At 41.5% G+C, this 21,255-nt stretch overlaps 1 protein-coding gene across 3 annotated transcripts in view; it reads right to left on the bottom strand.

Annotated features, from left to right (window-relative positions):
• The window catches only part of LOC110519988 (leucine-rich repeat flightless-interacting protein 2), a 72,618-nt gene that overhangs the window by 14,072 nt on the left and 37,291 nt on the right, over window positions 1-21,255 (bottom strand). For all 3 annotated transcript variants that reach the window (XM_036974114.1, XM_036974113.1, XM_021596926.2), the window contains exons 4-5: window positions 6,847-6,999; window positions 966-1,136 (exon numbers count right to left, since the gene is read on the bottom strand). In XM_036974114.1, coding sequence (XP_036830009.1) covers window positions 966-1,136; window positions 6,847-6,999 — 324 coding nt within the window. The remainder of the gene's footprint in view (window positions 1-965; window positions 1,137-6,846; window positions 7,000-21,255) is intronic.

Here is a 21,255-nt window from a genome sequence, read left to right as displayed (position 1 = left end):
GAGAGCTCCGGAGCAGGTTTTAATCAAGGATCTCTAATGTGCTCTGTTCATCTTTCCCCTCGATCTTTAAAACTTCACACATTTCTCCCAGTTCCATGGCAGTATAGAATCACATAAAATGTGCTTAAAAAAAGGGCCAATTTCCACACTATGTGAAAAAATGCCCTTGTAGTGTAAGCGCTGTTTGAAAAGACCACCTGAAATTTCAGCCTGCTGTAGTGGGAGGAAGTTTTGGCCTTCCATGATGACATCGACATGCAGCAAATTAGTCAATAAACATAAGAAATAGAGATCCAAAACTCTGCCAAATGCCAACAGCTATTTTTCAGTTTTCCCCTCACCACTCCCAGACAGTCATAGAAAAATTAGTTTGAGAAATTGCTCTTTGCTAAGAAGCTATTTTTGTTTCTTTATCACTTTTATAAAAAATAATAATCACATTAAGGTACTTAATTGTTAATGATTTGATAGAGATAAAAACAGCTATTATGGACATTTAAAACACAAACATTTTCTCATTTGCTTTAAAACAACATTTCACTCAGTTACATGGAGACATTTTTAGTGGCTTACAAATAATATAAATACTTCTCTACACCACCAAGATGGGGACATCTAAAATATTCTTGAAACATCAGCCGCGCTGACCATGCCCATTGCCACACCCCCTAAGACCCTTTTCGATCCAGAAAAACACCCAGGAAATTATTTCTTTACAGTTCAGGTATATAATCCTCCATTACTGCATACTGCAACTATACAGCTATAGTTTCCAAAAGGCACCACTTGGCTAATGTCAGTCCCAGTTTTCACCTAATATCGCCCTCCTCTATAGCCTACCCCTTACTCTACTAACTTGGCCTCTTTTCCCGTCATCTTTCATCTTACTGTAATTGTATATTTCTCTTGATCTGGCCCTATCCTTTCTCTGCCTCTCCATCTCTCCCTCCTCATCTCTCCCATACCTTGGTCTTTGCATCGTACTCGCGGCGTGACTCGGACAGCAGCTCTTCCAGCTCCATGAGCGTGTCCTTCAGCCTATCTACCTGGTACATCAGGTTGTTCTTCTCATTGTCCAGCTGGGCGTTGGACACCATGGCCTTGCGGTACTTCTCCTCCACCTCCACAAGGGAATCCTAAAAAGAAGAGAAATGCCTGTTGGTGTTGTCATGACGTTGGCCTGTTGGTGAGTTTTATGACCCCCAAAAATACCTTTCCCCATTTCCTCTCTCTCTACTCTACAGAGTGACTGTTGGAAAGCCTTTTGTTAACATAGAGTTCGGATAACAGAACCCTATTTCGGTAATTCAACCAGTTGAAAATATGCGTTTGTACTTAAAGAATATGATACCAGATCAGTTGTCATCGGAGACATTATTACTGGATGATAGGATGACAAGCTCTTGGAAAGTCTACACATTTATAGTTGGAATTGTTGTGCAATGGAATTGTTGTGCAATTGAAATGTTTAAATATGAAACTATTTGTGAACAGATGAAATTTAAATGAGAGAATTGAGAGAATTGGTTTTCATAAGTGAACTAGGCTCAACTCAGTGGTCCCGCCCATGTGAACCAACATTGGTTGTGAACTATGAAACACGCCTTTCTCTCCTTACTACATAAGCCCTTTATGAAAATGTAACATTTGTGTTCCCGAGGACGACGGTCCATATGTTAAAAGGGCTAATATCAAACTACAGAACTAAGCCAACTTCAGCGTGAGCTCAAAGTATGGCAACTTGGTATGAACTTCTAGCCGTTGAGTTTTTAAAAAAAAATATTTTTTTACCTTTATTTAACTAGGCAAGTCAGTTAAGAACAAATTCTTATTTTCAATGACGACCTAGGAACAGTGGGTTAACTGCCTGTTCAGGGGCAGAACGACAGATTTGTACCTTGTCAGCTCGGGGATTTGAACTTGCAACCTTCCGTTACTTGTCCAATGCTCTAACCACTAGGCTACCCAGCAGCAGCTGTAAATGTGGGATAGGAAAGGACAGACAAAGTATCTGTTCTACCACACAACGACGGTACTACAACGTCTGCATAAGATTCTGTATTTACGATAGCTGCATTGCCGTCCGATAGAGACCCAAATTCCTTTCATTCAAAACCCAACCCCCTTTGTGTAACCAGCCATCACATCTGTACCGTCCGCTAGGGACGTTTTCTTTTATGACATAATTAGTAATCAATGTATGACCCATCCTGTGTTGGTGTAATTTTGTGTGATTGTTTAGGCATTTAGTAAATAAATAAAACCAAATGTTGTATTGCTGATTCAACTTGTTACCCAGGGTTCGTGAAGATAAACAATAATTGTACGACTTCAGATGAGACTGAATAAGGTGACGATTAAGAATTGACTGCTATTGATGTAAAAGATTACCAGGTCTTTAAGAGTTTATTCGGAAGATAACAGCTCTATAAATATTATTTTGTGGTGCCCCGACTTTCTAGTTAATTACATGATTAGTTCAATCAGGTAATATTAGATAAATTATTTTATAGAATAGCATGTAATATCACTTAATCCAGCATAGCAAAGACACGACAGTGTATGCACATGGGAACACACATACGGACAACATAACAGACATACAGTAACAAACGCTCACAAAAAAATGAATATACAAAATAACATACCCCCATAAAAGACACACCAATAACCAAAAAGGGGTATTGTATCAAGCGCTGCCACTTCCATTCTCTGTACTCATTTGGGTGGTTTCAACTGGGAGGAAAGGTCAGAAACGTGATAGAGAATGGAAAGAATTCCAAGGACATAATTCGTATTCAGGGAAATGATGTAATGTTAGACCCAAGCAAAAGCTGTCCACTGCATGCCAGTGGGGTTATTGTGTGTGCTTCAATCTATAGCTAGACTCCTCCTGATATCTCCATGAGTGATACGTATAATTTTGTCTAGTACTGTCTTTTTGCTAGCTAGGGCCAACTACTTTAAGTGCTGGCTGTTTTCCCAGTACCCTACTTGTCGTGTGAACTGCCGACTGCTCATAATATGCAAATAGTTGTTGACACATCAACCAGGATCAAGTGCCATGGCAATTTGTGACTTGTTTTGGTAATCAGTGGCTGTATTGCAGGGGGAGTGGTTTAATCTCTTTTCTGAGTTTATATAACCAGCTTCTCAGGCTCCATCTCAGGAAGGAACGAGAAAGGCTCCACACCACTCTCTCACTTGAGTATCTTATCTAGTTATTTACAGATTCTGTATTTAGCTCTTTTGTAGCTTTGTCAACTATGTGTGTGTTTTCTATACCTGTTCGCACCTCTACCTGAAGGCTTTATAGACATTCCCCACCCTTGGCTGCAACCCTTCTAATTTAGTGTACCCTGCGCGCACAACCCATGTGGAATTCCAGATCTCTGGCAGCGTTTGAAACTGCCGATCTGCGGTCAAGAACGCCAAGTTAACCTCTGCCTTCAGCCCCTTGAGTTTTTGGCTCTGATGGAGACATGGATCACCCCAGAAAACACACTGCTCTTTCTTCATCTGATTAGGTTGTTTTCTCTGTCTGAGAGTGTTGGCACAGGTCTACTCAGGTCTACTCATTTCTCTTAAGCAGAGATTATTTCCCCCCCTCTCTCACCTGTTCATCTCCTCATTTCAATTCCACCCAGTCAGTTGTCCACTGAAGCTTAACATTATTGTCATCTATCACCCACCAGGTGCCCTTGGAGAGTTTCTCAATGAGCTTGACACCTTGATAAGCTCATTTCCTGACGACGGCTCACCGCTCTTCGTACTTTGTGACTTCAACCTCGATTTAATTTCTTTCCAACACTCGCTTTCCCTTCCTTGCACCGCACCCTTTCCCAATCCCTTCCAACTCACCCTTTCCCAATCCCTTCCAACTCACAAGGCAGGCAAGACACTTGACACTCATCTTCTCCCATCTGGAGTACTGCAACTCACTGTTGGCTGAGCTCCCCGCTTGTGCCATCAAAGACCTGCAACTAATCCAGAATGCTGCAGCCCGCCTGGTTTTCAACCTTCCCAAGTTCTCTCATGTCACCCTGCTCTTCCGCACACTCCACTGGCTTCCAGTCAAAGCTCGCATCCAAAACAAGACCATGGTGCTTACCTATGGAACTGCCCTTCCCTAACTTCAGGTTATGCTCAAACCCTATACCCCAACCCGAGCACGCCATTCTACTATCTCAGGCCTCTTGGCCCTCCCAGCTCCCACTCAGCCCAAGCTCTTCTCTGTCCTGGTACCCCAATGGTTGAAACAGCTTCCCCCTTAAGCTAGGACAGCAGAGTCCCTGCCCATCTTCTGAAAACATCTACCCCTCCTGTACTCCCTGTTCACACATGACTGCATTGCCCCCCCCCCCCACCACCACCACCGGCTTCCAGTCAAAGCTCGCATCCAAAACAAGACCATGGTGCTTACCTATGGAACTGCCCTTCCCTAACTTCAGGTTATGCTCAAACCCTATACCCCAACCCGAGCACGCCATTCTACTATCTCAGGCCTCTTGGCCCTCCCAGCTCCCACTCAGCCCAAGCTCTTCTCTGTCCTGGTACCCCAATGGTTGAAACAGCTTCCCCCTTAAGCTAGGACAGCAGAGTCCCTGCCCATCTTCTGAAAACATCTACCCCTCCTGTACTCCCTGTTCACACATGACTGCATTGCCCCCCCCCACCACCACCACCACTGTTGTCATCTATGCATATTCACTTTAACTCTACCTACATGTACATACTACCTCAACTAACCGGTGCCGCCGCACATTGACTCTGTACCGGCACCCCCCTGTGGGTGTGTGTGTGTATGCATCGCTTCTCTCTCTTATTACCCATATTTTTTGAAACTGCACTGTTGGTTAGGGGCTCATAAGTAAGCATTTCACTGTAAGGTCTACAACTGTTGTATTCGGCACGTGACTAATAACATTTGATTTTAGTCTGGATAAGAGCATCTTCTAAATGTTATTGAATTTGATATCAGGACGACATAACTTGTTGACTGATTTGAAAGGAAGCTGAAAAATATATGGGAAAAGATAGGCAAGCCATCTAGCCTGACAAGAACATTATAAATTTGGCACTTGTCGCAAGTTTTTATACTGCCAAATATCCTACTGATCTGAACTTTCAACATCACTAGACAGAAATCACAGAGCATCTATTACAATTAGAGGGGTCCCAGCCTCAGGAAACCATTTAATAGCAAGGTAGGAGTCTAAAATGATCTGTAGTTGAAATGGGATAGGTAAAAAAATAAGTCTAAAACGTTCATTAACCTGTCTAGGACTGGGGTTCCCTCCCAGCCAATGAAATTGAGGGCGCCAAATACAAATCAACAGAAATCTCATTCATCAAATTTCTCAAACAAGTATTAGGCACCATTTTAAAAGATACAATTCTCGATAATCCAGCCAGTGTCTGATTTCAAAAATGCTTTACAGCGAAAGCTCCACAAACGACTATGTTAGGTCACCACCAACTCAGAGAAACCCAGCCATTTTTCTAGCCAAAGAGATGAGTCACAAAAAGCACAGAGATAAAATGAATCACTAACCTTTGATGATCTTCATCAGATGACACTCATTTGACTTCATATTACACAATACATGTTTTGTTCGATAAAGTTCATATTTATATCCAAAAATCTTATTTTACATTGGCGTGTTACGTTCAGTAGTTCTAAAACATGCAGTGATATTGCAGAGAGCCACATGAATTCACAGAAATACTCATAATAAATGTTGATGAAAATACAACTATTATACATGAAAAACTTTAGATACACTTCTCCTTAATGCAACCGCTGTGTCAGATTTAAAAAAAACTTTACGGAAAAATCATAATCTGAGAATGGCGCTCAGAGCCCAAACCAGCCAGAGAAATATCCGCCATGTTGGGTAGTCAACATTATTCATAAATAGCATTAGAAATATTCACTTACCTTTGATGATCTTCATCAGATTGCACTCCCAGCAATCGCAGTTCAACAATAAATGCTTGTTTTGTTCGATAATGTCCATTTATGTCCAATAGCTTCTTTTGTTAGGGCGTTTGGTAAACAAATCCAAAAGCGCGATCTGGTCCATTCGGACGAAACGTTCAAAAAGTTATATTACAGGTCGAAGAAACTTGTCAAACTAAGTATAGATTCAATCTTTAGGATGTTTTTATCATAAAAGTTCAATAATGTTCCAACCCGGAGAACTCCATTGTCTGTAGAAAAGGAATGGAACAAGAGCTACCTCTCAAGTGAAAGCGTGTGATTGAGAATGAGGCTGTAGGCAGACCCGTTAGTCAAACAGCTCCCACCCGGCCCCCCTTCACATGAGAAGCCTGAAACAACGGTCTAAAAACGGTTGACATCTAGTGGAAGCATTAGGAAGTGCAAAATAACCCATATCCCACTGTCTATTCGATAGGGGTGAGTTCAAAAACTACAAACCTCAGATTTCCCACTTCCAGTTTGGATTTTTTCCTGAGGATTTTGCCTGCCATATGAGTTCTGTTATTTTCACAGACATCATTCAAAAAGACTTCATAGAAACTTCAGAGTGTTTTCTATCCAATACTAATATGCATATATTTGCATCTGGGACTGAGTAGGAGGCAGTTCCACATCAGACTCCATATCTTGGATCTGATCCTTCAGCTCATGAATCTCCTGGGGTGAAGAGCATGGAAGGGGTGAGGAAAGAGACAGAAGCATGCTGCGACAGGGTTGATAGATGAAGTGATGAGCACAATGACAGGTAGAGAACAACATCTGCAGAGCAGTGTGTGTTGTACAGGTATGGGCTCTTAAAGAGTGGACATGAGAGGGTGCTAGAACACCCATGGCTTTCTTACCTTGATCTCTAGTATGGAGGTCTCTGTGTCGCCAGTCATCGACAATTCGCCACTTCCTCTCCGGGAGGAAGACCCGCTGAGTGAAGCGAGGGTAGCTGCCGTTAGGGTGGAAGCAGATTGAGATCCCTTTTCCAGGAAATCTCTGTCCTCCACCTGGGAACAAAGGGGACATACTGATATAATAGGGACCACATCATGCCTTTAAAAGGGGCAAAGTGCCATGGATTCACAAGGAATGGGGAAAAAAACAGTCTGCAGTCTTCCCATCCAATCATAAACCACAAGCAGTTTAAATGCTGTTGCAACAACAATTGCTGGGTAAGTTAAGAGTGCATGCCTAATTGTCAGACTGGTCTGTGAACTTTAGTGGCTTGCATTGTTCATATCTGTCACAACAACTGACATATTACTACATATGGAATATCAAAACTGTCCTTAGTATTAGACATGCTATGTTAGTCATATTGTTCACTTCCCATGCCTATCAAATCAGCATCAATACTGGTTACAGGAGTTCTTGGCACATAGTTTAGTCAAAAGTAGTTCTAGTCCACGACACACCATATTGTTGTTAGTCCCATTTATCCCATTCTACAACACTATTTTTTTTTTTTTACACCTTTATTTTACTAGGCAAGTCAGTTAAGAACAAATTCTTATTTACAATGACGGCCTAGGAACAGTGAGTGGGTTAACTGCCTGTTCAGGGGCAAAACGACAGATTTGTACCTTGTCAGCTCGGGGATTTGAACTTGCAACCTTCCAGTTACTAGTCCAACACTCTAACCACTAGGCTACCCTGCCGTTTAATCAACACACCATCCAACTTTACGCTATATAATTGCAATTTATATTTTTTATTAACTAGTGCCAGTGTTGACATCTCATTAGTTCTAAAAGCACTTTCTAAGGTCTCCTCTTTCCCATCTTGCCAATGACCATACAATCCAGGTCAGACAGTGGTTACTCTCTCTAGGTCTACCCTCCAACTCCACACGAAAGCAGACAGTCTCTCTGTGAGAGTTGAGACCATACCGCCATGACTCTGGGAAGGCAGTGCCGCCCCACTCACATCGGATAAATTGTGGATGGTCATGTGACCCAGGTCCTCCTGGCAGACTACTGCAGGTGGCCGAGCAGGAAGCTGCAGTCATAGTGGCCCACTAGAGGGCGCAATGCCACAGGGTATATTTCAGGGAGGTCACTTTCTCACATGCACATAAACACAAAGCTCTCTATATAGCCCAATACTCGTGTATAGCCAAATACACGTGTATATTGCCTCTTTCCAACCAGAACACACAATAAATGGCTAAACTGAGAATGTGTCAAATGGACTCTAGGAACAAGGATCAGCCTACAGCTGTATAGAGTAATGAGCATCCCAGACAGTATACAGTAGCCCACATGCAAAAGGATTCCTGTAAATAAATAATTTAAAGTCAGCGTACCAGACATCAACTAGTCTTCATATTCTTGCCACTGGTTAATAGAATGCCCTGAGTTGACAATTTAAACAAGTTGCTTTTCTGGGCAACCTCTCAACACAATAGGAGTTACAACAGAAGGCTGAACTGGGTTGCAGACATCACTTTCTCTGTAACAATTATAATCCATTTATCTACTTCTATCCCTGTTGTGTCAAACAAAACCCAATCACAAAAGGCACAGGGCAATCGCTGAGATTTATTTTGGCATGATGCAGCATAACCCTGTAATGCTTTGCCAATCACCACTAACAAATTACCCGAAGGCCTTTGAGATGAGATGGTGGTTATTGTGACATATGGCTGCAATTGACTACTGTTGATGACTGACCTTCCGATTCTCAATTAATTCCTTATGGACAGAACAAGCAAATCAGGAGCCAAATTTGCAATTCAATTATGTCTATGGCATTGACATAATTGAATTGCAATGGACAAAGACTTTAGGAGATATGTGGTTAGAGCATTGGACTAGTAACTAAAAGGTTGCAAGATCGAATCCCCGAGCTGACAAGGTAAAAATCTGTCGTTCTGCCTCTGAACAAGGCAGTTAACCCACTGTTCCTAGGCAGTCATTGAAAATAAGAATTTGTTCTCAACTGACTTGCCTAGTTAAATAAATGTAAAATAAAAATATAAATTTTAAAATGACAGAAAATGCATAAACCATTCAAGTCTTATATCATGAATTAAAAAAACTTCACTGAAAAAAACAAAGTACAACTATGAAGGCTTACTTTAACTCAAGACAATACGACTAGTCCATGATAAAAGTCGTCAGTCTGTGATTATGCTTGTTCAATGGCCGTGTCACTCTAATAAGGTTCCATGGCTGGACAGTGACTGAGGGGTGCTCACCACTGGGGCTGGCATGGACTGAGCTGGCTTTAGAGGACACCCTGGACCTGGTGCCGCGATAACTACTGTACTCTGAAGGCTGGGGATGGCACACTCACCGACCAGCATCAATGTGCACGCACACAAGAACGCGCGCGCACACACACACACACACACACACGTGACACGCATAACGTCAAAAACCCTGCTGCTGCGGTCATTCAATGGACATTGGCATATGTTCTTCAAAGAGAGGATTTGGTAAGGAGAGAAATAATGTTGACCAAGCTACTGAAAATAGGCCCTTAACAAGACTTTGAGCGTTTGATTCTTATTAAAAGAGATGGAGACCAGACAGGCTTCTTTAGGAAACTTTCTGAATGGACACAGAGTATAGAAACATTAAGAACACCTGCTCTCGCCATGAAAAACTGGCCAGGTGAATCCAAGTGAAGACGATCTCTTATTGATATTGCTTGTTAAATCCACTTTAAAATCAGTGTAGATGAAGGGGCGGAGACAGGTTAAGTCTTGAGAAAATTGGGACCGATTGTGTGTGTGTGCGCCATTTAGAGGTTCATTCAAATAATTTAAACTTGAAGAGTTGATTATTTGAAATCATCTGTGTCGTGCTAGCAGGGCTGCAAAGGGCCGGAAACTTTCAGGTAAATTTCCGGCACAGACACAAGGACAACAGACACACTGGTCTCTACATTGCAGATGAGCTGAAGGCAGTCAATGACCTTGGACCACACAAGGCATCTGGTGACCAACAATACTGTGAACATGAAGGCTGTTTGGTCTAAAGTGGAGGAGTCCTACCCTCACATCACACCCATTGGCTGTGCTGCTCATGCATTGAATCTGCTCCTCAAGGACATCATGGCACTGAAAACAATGGATACACACTACAAGAGAGCCAAGGAAAAGGTTAGGTATGTGAAGGGTCATCAAGTTATAGCAGCAATCGACCTCACCAAGCAAAATGAGAAGAATAAGAGCACCACATTGAATCTGCGCAGAAACACCTGTTGGGGTGATGTCATCATGTTTGACAGTCTCCTGGAGGGGAAGGAGTCTCCCCAAGATCTGGCCATATCACAGTCTGCCAATATGGACAGCCCCATCAAGAGGATTCTGAAACCTATAGCCTGAAACCTATAGCAGTGGCAATTGCACAGATTGAGGGAGACAATGCCATCCTGTCTGATGTTCAGACTCCCTGGCCTAGGCTGCTATTCTACGTGGCAGGGATTGGAAGGCGGGTTTTTTTTTGGTCTTGCTTAGGGCAGCATATCAGCCAGGACCGAGCCTGATCACCATTGATTAGTCTAGAAATTAAGAAAAGATTCCGTATCAAATTATACCATGCCAGGTTGGAGAGGATTGGCGCATTGTCCATTTGAGACAACATTAGAGCATTTTAGGCTCAGAGCCAGAACAACCTCCTCTACTGCTGTTGAATAATTAATTAAGTCAGATTCATCCAAACATTAAAAGACAGATTTATTTATTTGCTAGCAAGCGATGAAAACGTGTATTGTATAAAAGAAAGTCCACACCAACATTGTTTTTACTATAGTGCCATAGCCTATAGCGGTCTGCAACCCCGCACATCTAGCGGATTAGCTGCTTGTGCATCAAAAGACAGTTGGAAAGAGGAGGAGCTGTAGAAGGTTTAATAGACAGACTAAGTCAGCAAAACAATTGCTTATAATCTTTAGAAAACACTCCAGCTATTAGGTAAAGCTGAAGATCAAACTAAAAAACAAAAAAAATAACCCTATTTAAACAGTTTTGACAGCAATTTTATGTTCATGACGGCGTTCATCCATAACCGTCGGTTATTCAATTACTGTCACAGCCCTGACTAACGTATAACTTTTTCTGCCTTCTGTAAGTTTAAAGAAACATTTCCTTGAGAATCCATTACCAAAAACCAACATATCTTTAAGATATTTTCAAACCTCTCCCCCTCATGAGAGAGAAGATAAAGTTCACAGAAGTAACAAGTAAATATAGATCTATCAATTAGTTAATGTGTTTACTGATGTCAATTAAGTGATTAAAACTAGAAATTCCATTACCAAAATCATTAACGGAATTTCTGATAAATCTGAATGGAATTTTTACAATGGAATTGGCTATCATAGTAGTCACAAACCACAGTCGGGTTCACAAGTTTGGATAGCACATCAAAGAAGAGTACAGTTCAGCACAGTAGAGTTCAGTACTATAAATGTACTCTACTCTTCTGTAGCTGTACTCTACTATATTTTGATGTCCAAACTAGTGAAACAGACTTCTATGATTGGTTGAGATTTTATTTTATTAAAATATTACCCAAATATGCAAAGTAGGATATTACATATTTCTACCTTTGTGTACCTATTTATGACACATCACCATGAAGAGAATGACATCCATATCCATAATTATGTATTTCTGTGTAGTACAGATCAGGGACCTATGACGAAATTCCATTACCGCAATACCGTTAACTAGTGCAAATCCAATTCACTTACTGTAGTTCAATTTTGTCAATGTGTCATGTCACAGTAACACCCCATTATTTCAGAAGATATAGTTGAGTTTTTGCGAAAAATTCTGTTCCCAAACTTTGGAACTTCACATTTCTTCTATTAAATGTTATTTTGTGAAATGTTCAGGTGTAAATTGTGAACGGTAGTCAGAGTTGTATGGCTTGTTAAACTTTGAAATCAATGGTTTTTGTTTGGCATACATTTTAAGTGAAAAATCAGTCTCAGCGCAATTCTGTTACACAATGGGAGTCCTACACGAGAACTGGTGCCGATGACCCTTCGAGACCAACTATGCACTTTCCTCATATAAAGAGCGCTGCAGGGGTGGGATCGGATGTCAAAACACATACAAAACAACATTACATTCTTCGAGGCAGTGCTCTCAGATCATGCTTGCAAGTCCACATGACTGACAATCATAGACAATTTTCTCCAGTGCAGTTACTTCTCCAATAAAATAGGAACAGCCAAAAGTGAAGTGATTGCTGCTATACAGTAAGTTTGATCAGAGCGTCTTGTTTACCAGAGTGGCTTATTATTAAGAGCTCATGTTGAAAAAAAAAGGTATTTAGTTGACTGTAGGGAAAGTGTGTGTTACAGCTGGAATATACAGTGCATTCGGAAAGTATTCAGACCCCTTGACTTTTTCCAAATGTTGTTACGTTACAGCCTTATTCTAAAATGGATTAAATAAAAAAAATCTCCATAATGACAAAGCGAAAACAGGTTTAGACATGTTTGCAAATTTAAAAAAAAAAAAAAAATATATATATATATATATATATATATATATATATATATATATATATATATATATATATATATATATATATATATATAAATAAACATAGGTACTCAGACCCTTTGCTATGAGACTCGAAATTGAGCTCAGTTGCATCCTGTTTCCATTGATCATCCTTGAGATGTTACCACAACTTGGAGTCCACCTGTGGTAAATTCAATTAGTTGGACATGATTTGGAAAGGCACACAGTATAGGATGACTCTATTTAAGGTCCCATAGTTGACAGGCATGTCAGAGCAAAAACCAAGCCACGAGGTCGAAGGAATTTTCCGTAGAGCGCCAAGACATGATTGTATTGAGGCACAGATCTGTGGAAAGGTGCAAAAAGTGTCTGCAGCATTCAAGGTCCCCAAGAACACAGTGGCCTCCATTTTTAAAATGGAATAAGTTTGGAACTACTAAGACTTCCAAGAGCTGGCCGCCCGACGAAACTGAGCAATCGGGGGAGAAGGGCCTTGGTCAGGGAGGTGACCAAGAATCCGATGGTCACTTTGACAGAGCTGCAGAGTTCCTCTGTGGAGGAGATGGAAGAACCTTCCAGAAGGACAACCATCTCTGCAGCACTCCACCAATCAGGCCTTTATGTCCAGACGGAAGCCACTCAGTAAAAGGCACGACAGCCCACCTGGAGCTTGCCAAAAGGCACCTAATGGACTCTTGGACCATGAGAAACAAGACTCTGGTCTGATGGAACCAGGATTGAACTCTTTGGACTGAATGCCAAGCATCACATCTGGATGAAACCTGGCACCATCCCTACGGTGAATCATGGTAGAGGCAGCATCATGCAGTGGGGATGTTTTTCAGCGTCAGAGACTGGGAGAATAGTCAGGATCGAGGGAAAGATGAACAGAGCAAAGTACAGAGAGAACCTTCATGAAAACCTGCTCCAGAGCACTCAGGACCTCAGACTGGGGCGAAGGTTCACCTTCCAACAGGACAACAACCTAAGCACACAGCCAAGTCAACACAAGAGTGGCTTCGGGGCAAGTCTCTGAATGTCCTTGAGTGGTCCAGCCAGAGCCCGGACCTGATCGAATGTCTCTGGAGAGACCTTAAAACGCTCCCCATCCGACCTGACCGAGCTTGAGAGGATCTGCAGAGAATAAAATGGGAGAAACTCCCAAAATACAGGTGTGCCAAGCTTATAGCGTCATATGAAGATGACGAGGCTGTAATTGCAATCATTTCTTAAAACCTGTTTTTACTTTGTCATTATGGGGTAGTGTGTAGATTAATGAGGTGGAAAAAAACAAACAATTCAATACATTTTAGAATAAGGCTGTGACATAACAAAATGTGCAAAGACTCAAGGTCTGAATACTTTCAGAATGCACCGTACAGAATCATATTGGGTGGGGTCAAAGGTCAGATTAATGAATGCCTTCACAAACCCTGTGATGGCACCGGTAGCAGATCTGGCAGAGTAGCCCAGATTACTAAATATGTTGGTACAGTGGGGAGGGAGTAAGAATACATGTCACAACATGTATTCAAAAGACAATGTAGTCAGTGCCTGGGTAACATTAAGACCATGTCATATAGCCTGGTCCCAGATCTGTACCACGGTCATGGTCACACCAAACATATTGGCAAAACAGCACAAACCGATCTAGGAGCAGTTCTTGGAGTTCACACCTCAGGAAAGAGGTAATGTTGTCTTTACATAACAACTTCGAAGTGTGTGTCGTGTGTGTGTGTGTGTGTGTGTGTGTGTGTGAACAGACCTCGCAGCCATTGTAGGAAGAAAGCGGTTGTCTAGGAGAGGACAGACCATTTTTGTTATAAAGGTCAGAGGAAGTATAGGATGCCTACAATTAGAGAAAGAGGCAGAGGTGGGATTGAAAGATAAAAAGCAACACAGAAAAAGGAAACCGAAAGGACTAGGAAACCTACGTCGAAATGTGTTTTGTTGAAAAGTTAAAACTGGCCAATGACAATCCCATTCAATAGTACAAAAGTAGTTGGAAACATCCTCCTAGCCAACATCACAAGGTCTGTGGACTCCAGGTCAGTGGAGTCTGAAATTATTGACACCCTTGATAAAGATGAGCAAAAATGACTGTATAAAATAAATAATTCAAATCCTGAGCTGTACTCCATTAGCATTATTTCTGCGGCCGTAACTTCACACACAGTTCAGTTTCTTTCTAAAGTTTTAATAATGAATGAAACCATGCCGAGTCATACTAAGTCAATCATGTCAAACGCTTTTGGCATAAATCCATTTGGCATAAATGCTGAACAAGAAAACATATCCATGTAAAGCTAAAGGTGGCTACTCTAAAGAGAATGCTAAAGAAACACGAGTGAAGAACAACAAAAAACACCCAGATTAACTGGAAGAAAAACACAGTGAGAGAGAGGAGTCAGACTTGCAGGTATCACTCGACGGTTAGTGGACAAGCCGTGCTGAGAAAGAGAGAAGAGGAAGGAGTGAGCATTACGTAAGACGCACATAATCCACAATACAAATTGGGCTCAGAAGTGAGATCCAGCATCTGTAGGTAACACCAAAAGTATTAATGCACAGTCATTTACACGACACCCACCGGCAGCAGGTCTAGTCTGGAGGAGTGAGAGACTGCTAATGCTCATATCACAGAGTCTGGAGCTCTGAGAGTGGGTGAGGAGGGGGGAGAGAGAGAGAGAGAGAACTAAACCCTGGTGTCTACAACTTTACAACAACATTGCTATGAAACAGGCCACATTTGTGCCACAATCAATTTCCTTAGAAAGCGGAAGATGCAGAGTTAACCATCTTCAGAGCAATACATTTTAAATTCAAATGGTTCTTTATTGGCAGAATAAATGAAGGCAGTAGGGCTTTTACCAGAATTATAAAAGAAAGAAAGAAATAGGGAGAGGGAACCCACCAGCTGCAGGTCTAGTCTGGAGTAGTGAGAGACCCTGCTTGTGCTCATCACTGAGTCTGGAGCTCTGAGAGTGGGTGAAGAGGAGAGACGGAGAAAGCCTAATGAACTACAGGCCACCTAACTACAGCACAGCGAGCACACCATGTAAAATTGCACCCTTCTATCTGCGAAATCATAACCATAATTTCCCTCACTGAATCCAAAATTGAACAAAAGGAACAGTCAAGAAACTGTCTTTGAATAGTTCAATGTGGTTAATAATGACCTTATAAACAGTGGACTGATGAAATAAGGAACACTGAAACAAACAGTATGGAATTAGGTGGCATGGAAAACTCACTATCCTGAAATTCCCTTATAAAACATGCGCACTGAACACACACATTTCTGACCATTTAACTTGTTCCAACTGAAGTCAACTTTTACCCATTGGCATCCAACCATTTACCCTGCTGGAGACTAGCCAGTTACTACAGGTTAAAAGATACTACTAGCACTGTACCCATTGAAAAGCACTGTACCCATTGTCATAACCGTTGCTCTAAGGGACAGAAGCCACGCAAATGAGCAAGAATACCGCAAAAAAAATAATCTATTTGGGCTATTCATTAAGATCAGAGGCTTGTCTTTACGTGTCACGATCTTTGTATTTGTCTTTTTTCTTTTCCTGGACTTCTTGTCCTTCACCCAGGAAAGGTAGGAGCAGCCCTGGGAGAGGGGGGGATGGGGGGTGGAGGAGAGGAAGATCGGACAGGAGGGTAAAGGTGTGTGTCAGGAGCTCTCTCTCCGCCCATCGGGAAAGCCATCGGGCTGTTAGCTACCCATGCCACACACACCCAGTAATTACTGAAATACTGTACCAGGTGTCACAGAAAGAATACAAAAACATGTGCAAAAAGGCAAGATGCGAGGCAGAAACCTTGCAATCGCCTCATTGATTCCCATCATCACCAAACAACTGATCAAGATGTTACCCATATGTTACTTTATGATTTGGGTCAAACAAGCAAAACAGGTGCAAAAGCCAAGAAAATCCCAAACTGATGCAACTAGGCCTAGACCCATCCTTTTTTTTGGTTTTAACTATTTGTGTTTCCCTTTATGGAATGATGTCTCACTCAACATATCAACTCTACTCCAGAACCTTAGCAGTACAATATTTTCCATGATTACTCACCATAAAACAATTCTCTATGAAGATTCAGACAACAGTGCTAAAAATAGTGCTGCGTCGGTGTCTGAATCCCAAATGGCACTCTATTCCCTATTCACTGGGCATTATAAGTATGCACACTAACCTTGGATTTTTTTTCACATATTGTTGCGTGACAAAGTGGGATTGAAACTGATTTAGATGCGATTTTTCCTTCATTGATCTACACAATATTGTTCATAAGTTCAAAGGTGAAAACTTTTTTTTTTTTTTTTTTACATTTATAAAAATTCCATAACTTAAACAGTTGTGATAGTATTCAAACATTGTTTATGCAAGCCTAAATTAGTTCAGGAGAAAAATGACTTATTTTTTTAAGCCACATGGACAAAAAATAAGGGCTTGACATTTTTTTATGACTACCCCTTTCCTCTGTCCCCCAAACATACATACAGTGCCTTGTGAAAGTATTCGGCCCCCTTGAACTTTGCGACCTTTTGCCACATTTCAGGCTTCAAACATAAAGATATAAAACTGTATTTTTTTGTGAAGAATCAACAACAAGTGGGACACAATCATGAAGTGGAATGACATTTATTGGATATTTTTAACTTTTTTAACAAATCAAAAACGGAAAAATTGGGCGTGCAAAATTATTCTGCCCCCTTAAGTTAATACTTTGTAGCGCCACCTTTTGCTGCGTTTACAGCTGTAAGTCGCTTGGGGTATGTCTATCAGTTTTGCACATCGAGAGACTGACATTTTTTCCCATTCCTCCTTGCAAAACAGCTCGAGCTCAGTGAGGTTGGATGGAGAGCATTTGTGAACAGCAGTTTTCAGTTCTTTCCACAGATTCTCGATTGGATTCAGGTCTGGACTTTGACTTCGCCATTCTAACACCTGGATATGTTTATTATTTAACCATTCCATTGTAGATTTTGCTTTATATTTTGGATCATTGTCTTGTTGGAAGACAAATCTCCGTCCCAGTCTCAGGTCTTTTGCAGACTCCATCAGGTTTTCTTCCAGAATGGTCCTGTATTTGGCTCCATCCATCTTCCCATCAATTTTAACCATCTTCCCTGTCCCTACTGAAGAAAAGCAGGCCCAAACCATGATGCTGCCACCACCATGTTTGACAGTGGGGATGGTGTGTTCAGCTGTGTTGCTTTTACGCCAAACATAACGTTTTGCATTGTTGCCAAAAAGTTCAATTTTGGTTTCATCTGACCAGAGCACCTTCTTCCACATGTTTGGTGTGTCTCCCAGGTGGCTTGTGGCAAACTTTAAAAGACACTTTTTATGGATATCTTTAAGAAATGGCTTTCTTTCCACTCTTCCATAAAGGCCAGATTTGTGCAATATACGACTGATTGTTGTCCTATGGACAGAGTCTCCCACCTCAGCTGTAGATCTCTGCAGTTCATCCAGAGTGATCATGGGCCTCTTGGCTGCATCTCTAATCAGTCTTCTCCTTGTATGAGCTGAAAGTTTAGAGGGATGGCCAGGTCTTGGTAGATTTGCAGTGGTCTGATACTCCTTCCATTTCAATATTATCGCTTGCACAGTGCTCCTTGGGATGTTTAAAGCTTGGGAAATCTTTTTGTATCCAAATCCGGCTTTAAACTTCTTCACAACAGTATCTCGGACCTGCCTGGTGTGTTCCTTGTTCTTCATGATGCTCTCTGCGCTTTTAAAGGACCTCTGAGACTATCACAGTGCAGGTGCATTTATACGGAGACTTGATTACACACAGGTGGATTGTATTTATCATCATTAGTCATTTAGGTCAACATTGGATCATTCAGAGATCCTCACTGAACTTCTGGAGAGAGTTTGCTGCACTGAAAGTAAAGGGGGCTGAATAATTTTGCACGCCCAATTTTTCAGTTTTTGATTTGTTAAAAAAGTTTGAAATATCCAATAAATGTCGTTCCACTTCATGATTGTGTCCCACTTGTTGTTGATTCTTCACAAAAAAATACAGTTTTATATCTTTATGTTTGAAGCTTGAAATGTGGCAAAAGGTCGCAAAGTTCAAGGGGGCCGAATACTTTCGCAAGGCACTGTATTTGCAGGTGCATGGCAACAGCCGAACAAGATGAAATCAAATCAAATTTTATTTGTCACATACACATGGTTAGCAGATGTTAATGCGAGTGTAGCAAAATGCTTGTGCTTCTAGTTCCGACAATGCAGTAATAACCAACAAGTAATCTAACTAACAATTCCAAAACTACTGTCTTATACACAGTGTAAGGCAGGGGTGTCAAAGTCAAATGGACGGAGGGCCAAATAAAAAAATCAGCTACAAGACGAGGGCCGGACTGTTCGAATGTTCATTGAAAATTTTTTAAATGACGCATATAGTCTAGTGAACCTAACTGAACCTACTGAAAACCTAACAAATATATTACAATATGATCAGATAAATAAAGCAATATTTTCTTATGGCTCTGTCAGTAATCTTTAATTTTCAACAGACACAAAAGACAAATTTCCTTTATATAAATATCCCCATAACATGAACATTAAATGAAAGAAACCGGTATTCAAGGCACCATCAGTAGACTATATTTTCTATTTTAGCAAAAGTGGGCTAAATTTACTTCAAAGAAAAAACAATAATAGCAATTTTCTATCATCCACTCAACTGAAATATTTTTAAAATATAATTGGATTGAAATACAAAAAAATAAAGTGCAAAAATCTATTAATCAAAAACAACACTTTGTTTAAGGAGAAGTAACATGCAGTGAAAACAAATATTAAATTTTAACTTTTAAACTTGAACTGAGTAAAAACTCTAAATATGTGATTGCACAGTAATGTTCACTTGTTTGAGGTTGAGGGTGATACTTGGTGGTGTCCCATCTTTTCCACAAGTTCATCAATGTTCGGGGTAAGGCTCTGAGCTGAAGAAATCCTCAGAATTGAGTGGAGGTGTTCAGCAGTAAGTCGACTTCTGTGTGATGTTTTGTTCAGGTTCATCAAAGAAAACAGTTGTTCACACAGGTATGTGCTGCCAAACATAGACAACGTTTGAGCAGCCTGGATGCGCAGCTGGGGCATTGTGCCGGGGAGGAAACGGGCGAACTCCGCAGCACCCACTGCCGCATATTTTGCCCTCAGTGCATCATTGCATTGGAGGTCAATCAACTCCATTTGGAGGTTTGGTGGTGAGCTTTCCACGTCAACAGCAAATGGGTTACCGAGCAGTTCCAACCTGCTTTTTTGTGCTTCAAAGTCAGCAAATCGGCGTCGAAAGTCAGCGGCAAGCATACCTATTTTATCAGCCAACTGTGTGCTCGGGAACGCACTGGTAGAGAGCTTCTCTTTCATGGTCTGGCAGCTGGGAAAGTGGCTCAAATTTTCTTTCCGCATCTGCGTCTCCCACAGAGTCAGTTTGGTTTTAAATGCCTTCACTGTACTGTACATATCAGAGATGACACGATCCCGACCCTGCAGCTGCAAGTTTATTGCATTCAGATGACTCGTAATGTCACACAGAAAAGCCATTTCACACAGAAACATTTCGTCTCGGAGTTGTGTTGTGTCTTTCCCTTTGCTGTCCAAGAACAGACAAATCTCCTCACGAAGCTCGAAACATCTTTGAAGCACCTTTCCCTGGCTTAGCCATCGCACCTCTGTGTGATAAGGCAAATCACCATGCTCCGTTTCTAACTCCGTCAGAAATGCCTTGAACTGGCGGTGATTCAAACCTTTGGCTCTGATAAAGTTAACTGTGCGCGTGATGATGCTCATTACATGCTCCATTTTCAAGGCTTTACCGCACAACGCTTCCTGGTGTATGATACAATAAGCTGTCAGCTCACCTGTCGCGTTTTCCTCTTGCATCTTTTCCCGTATCTTCGCCACCAGTCCGCTCCTGTGTCCACACATCGCAGGTGCTCCGTCGGTTGTCAAACCCACGAGTTTTTCCCAAGGCAGCTCCATCTCATTTACACATCTTGACACCTCTTCATACAAATCATGCCCCGTAGTTGTGCCATGCATAGGACGTAAAGCCAAAAACTCCTCTGTCACGCTTAGGTTGGAGTCCACTCCGCGGATGAAAATTGACAACTGGGCAATGTCAGAAATGTCGGTGCTCTCATCCACAGCCAAGGAATATGCAATAAAATCTTTTCCCTTTTTCACAAGCTGCTCTTTTAGATTGATGGACAACTGGTCTACTCTCTCGGCAATGGTGTTTCTGCTCAGACTCACATTTAAAAAGAGTTGCCTTTTTTCTGGGCAAACTTCGTCACAAACTTTAATCATGCAGTTTTTGATGAAATCCCCCTCCGTAAATGGCCGGGCTGATTTAGCGATCTCTTCTGCCAAAATAAAACTGGCCTTGACAGCAGCCTGGCCTTGTGATTTGGCTTTTTTGAACAGAGCCTGTCGAGATTTGAGGCCTCGTTTTAATTCCTCTGCCTTTTGTAGCCTTTGTTCCATGTCCATATTCTTGTTTTTGTCCGCGTGTTTCGTTTCATAATGTCGTCTCAGATTATACTCTTTCAGTACCGCCACACTTTCTCCACACAGAAGACACACAGGTTTTCCAGCTACCTTCGTGAACATATACTCCGACTCCCACCTTGTTTGAAACCCCCGGTTCTCAGTATCCACCTTCCGTTTTGCCATTTTTGATGGGTATCTGAAAGTTAATTTTACTGTGATGCTGACGACTGCTGTGCCAATAA

Source organism: Oncorhynchus mykiss, chromosome 3, assembly GCF_013265735.2.
Source record: "Oncorhynchus mykiss isolate Arlee chromosome 3, USDA_OmykA_1.1, whole genome shotgun sequence".
Taxonomy (NCBI): Eukaryota; Metazoa; Chordata; class Actinopteri; order Salmoniformes; family Salmonidae; genus Oncorhynchus; species Oncorhynchus mykiss.
The sequence above is the reverse complement of the archived record's forward strand: the minus strand, read 5'-3'. Positions and strand labels throughout refer to the sequence as shown.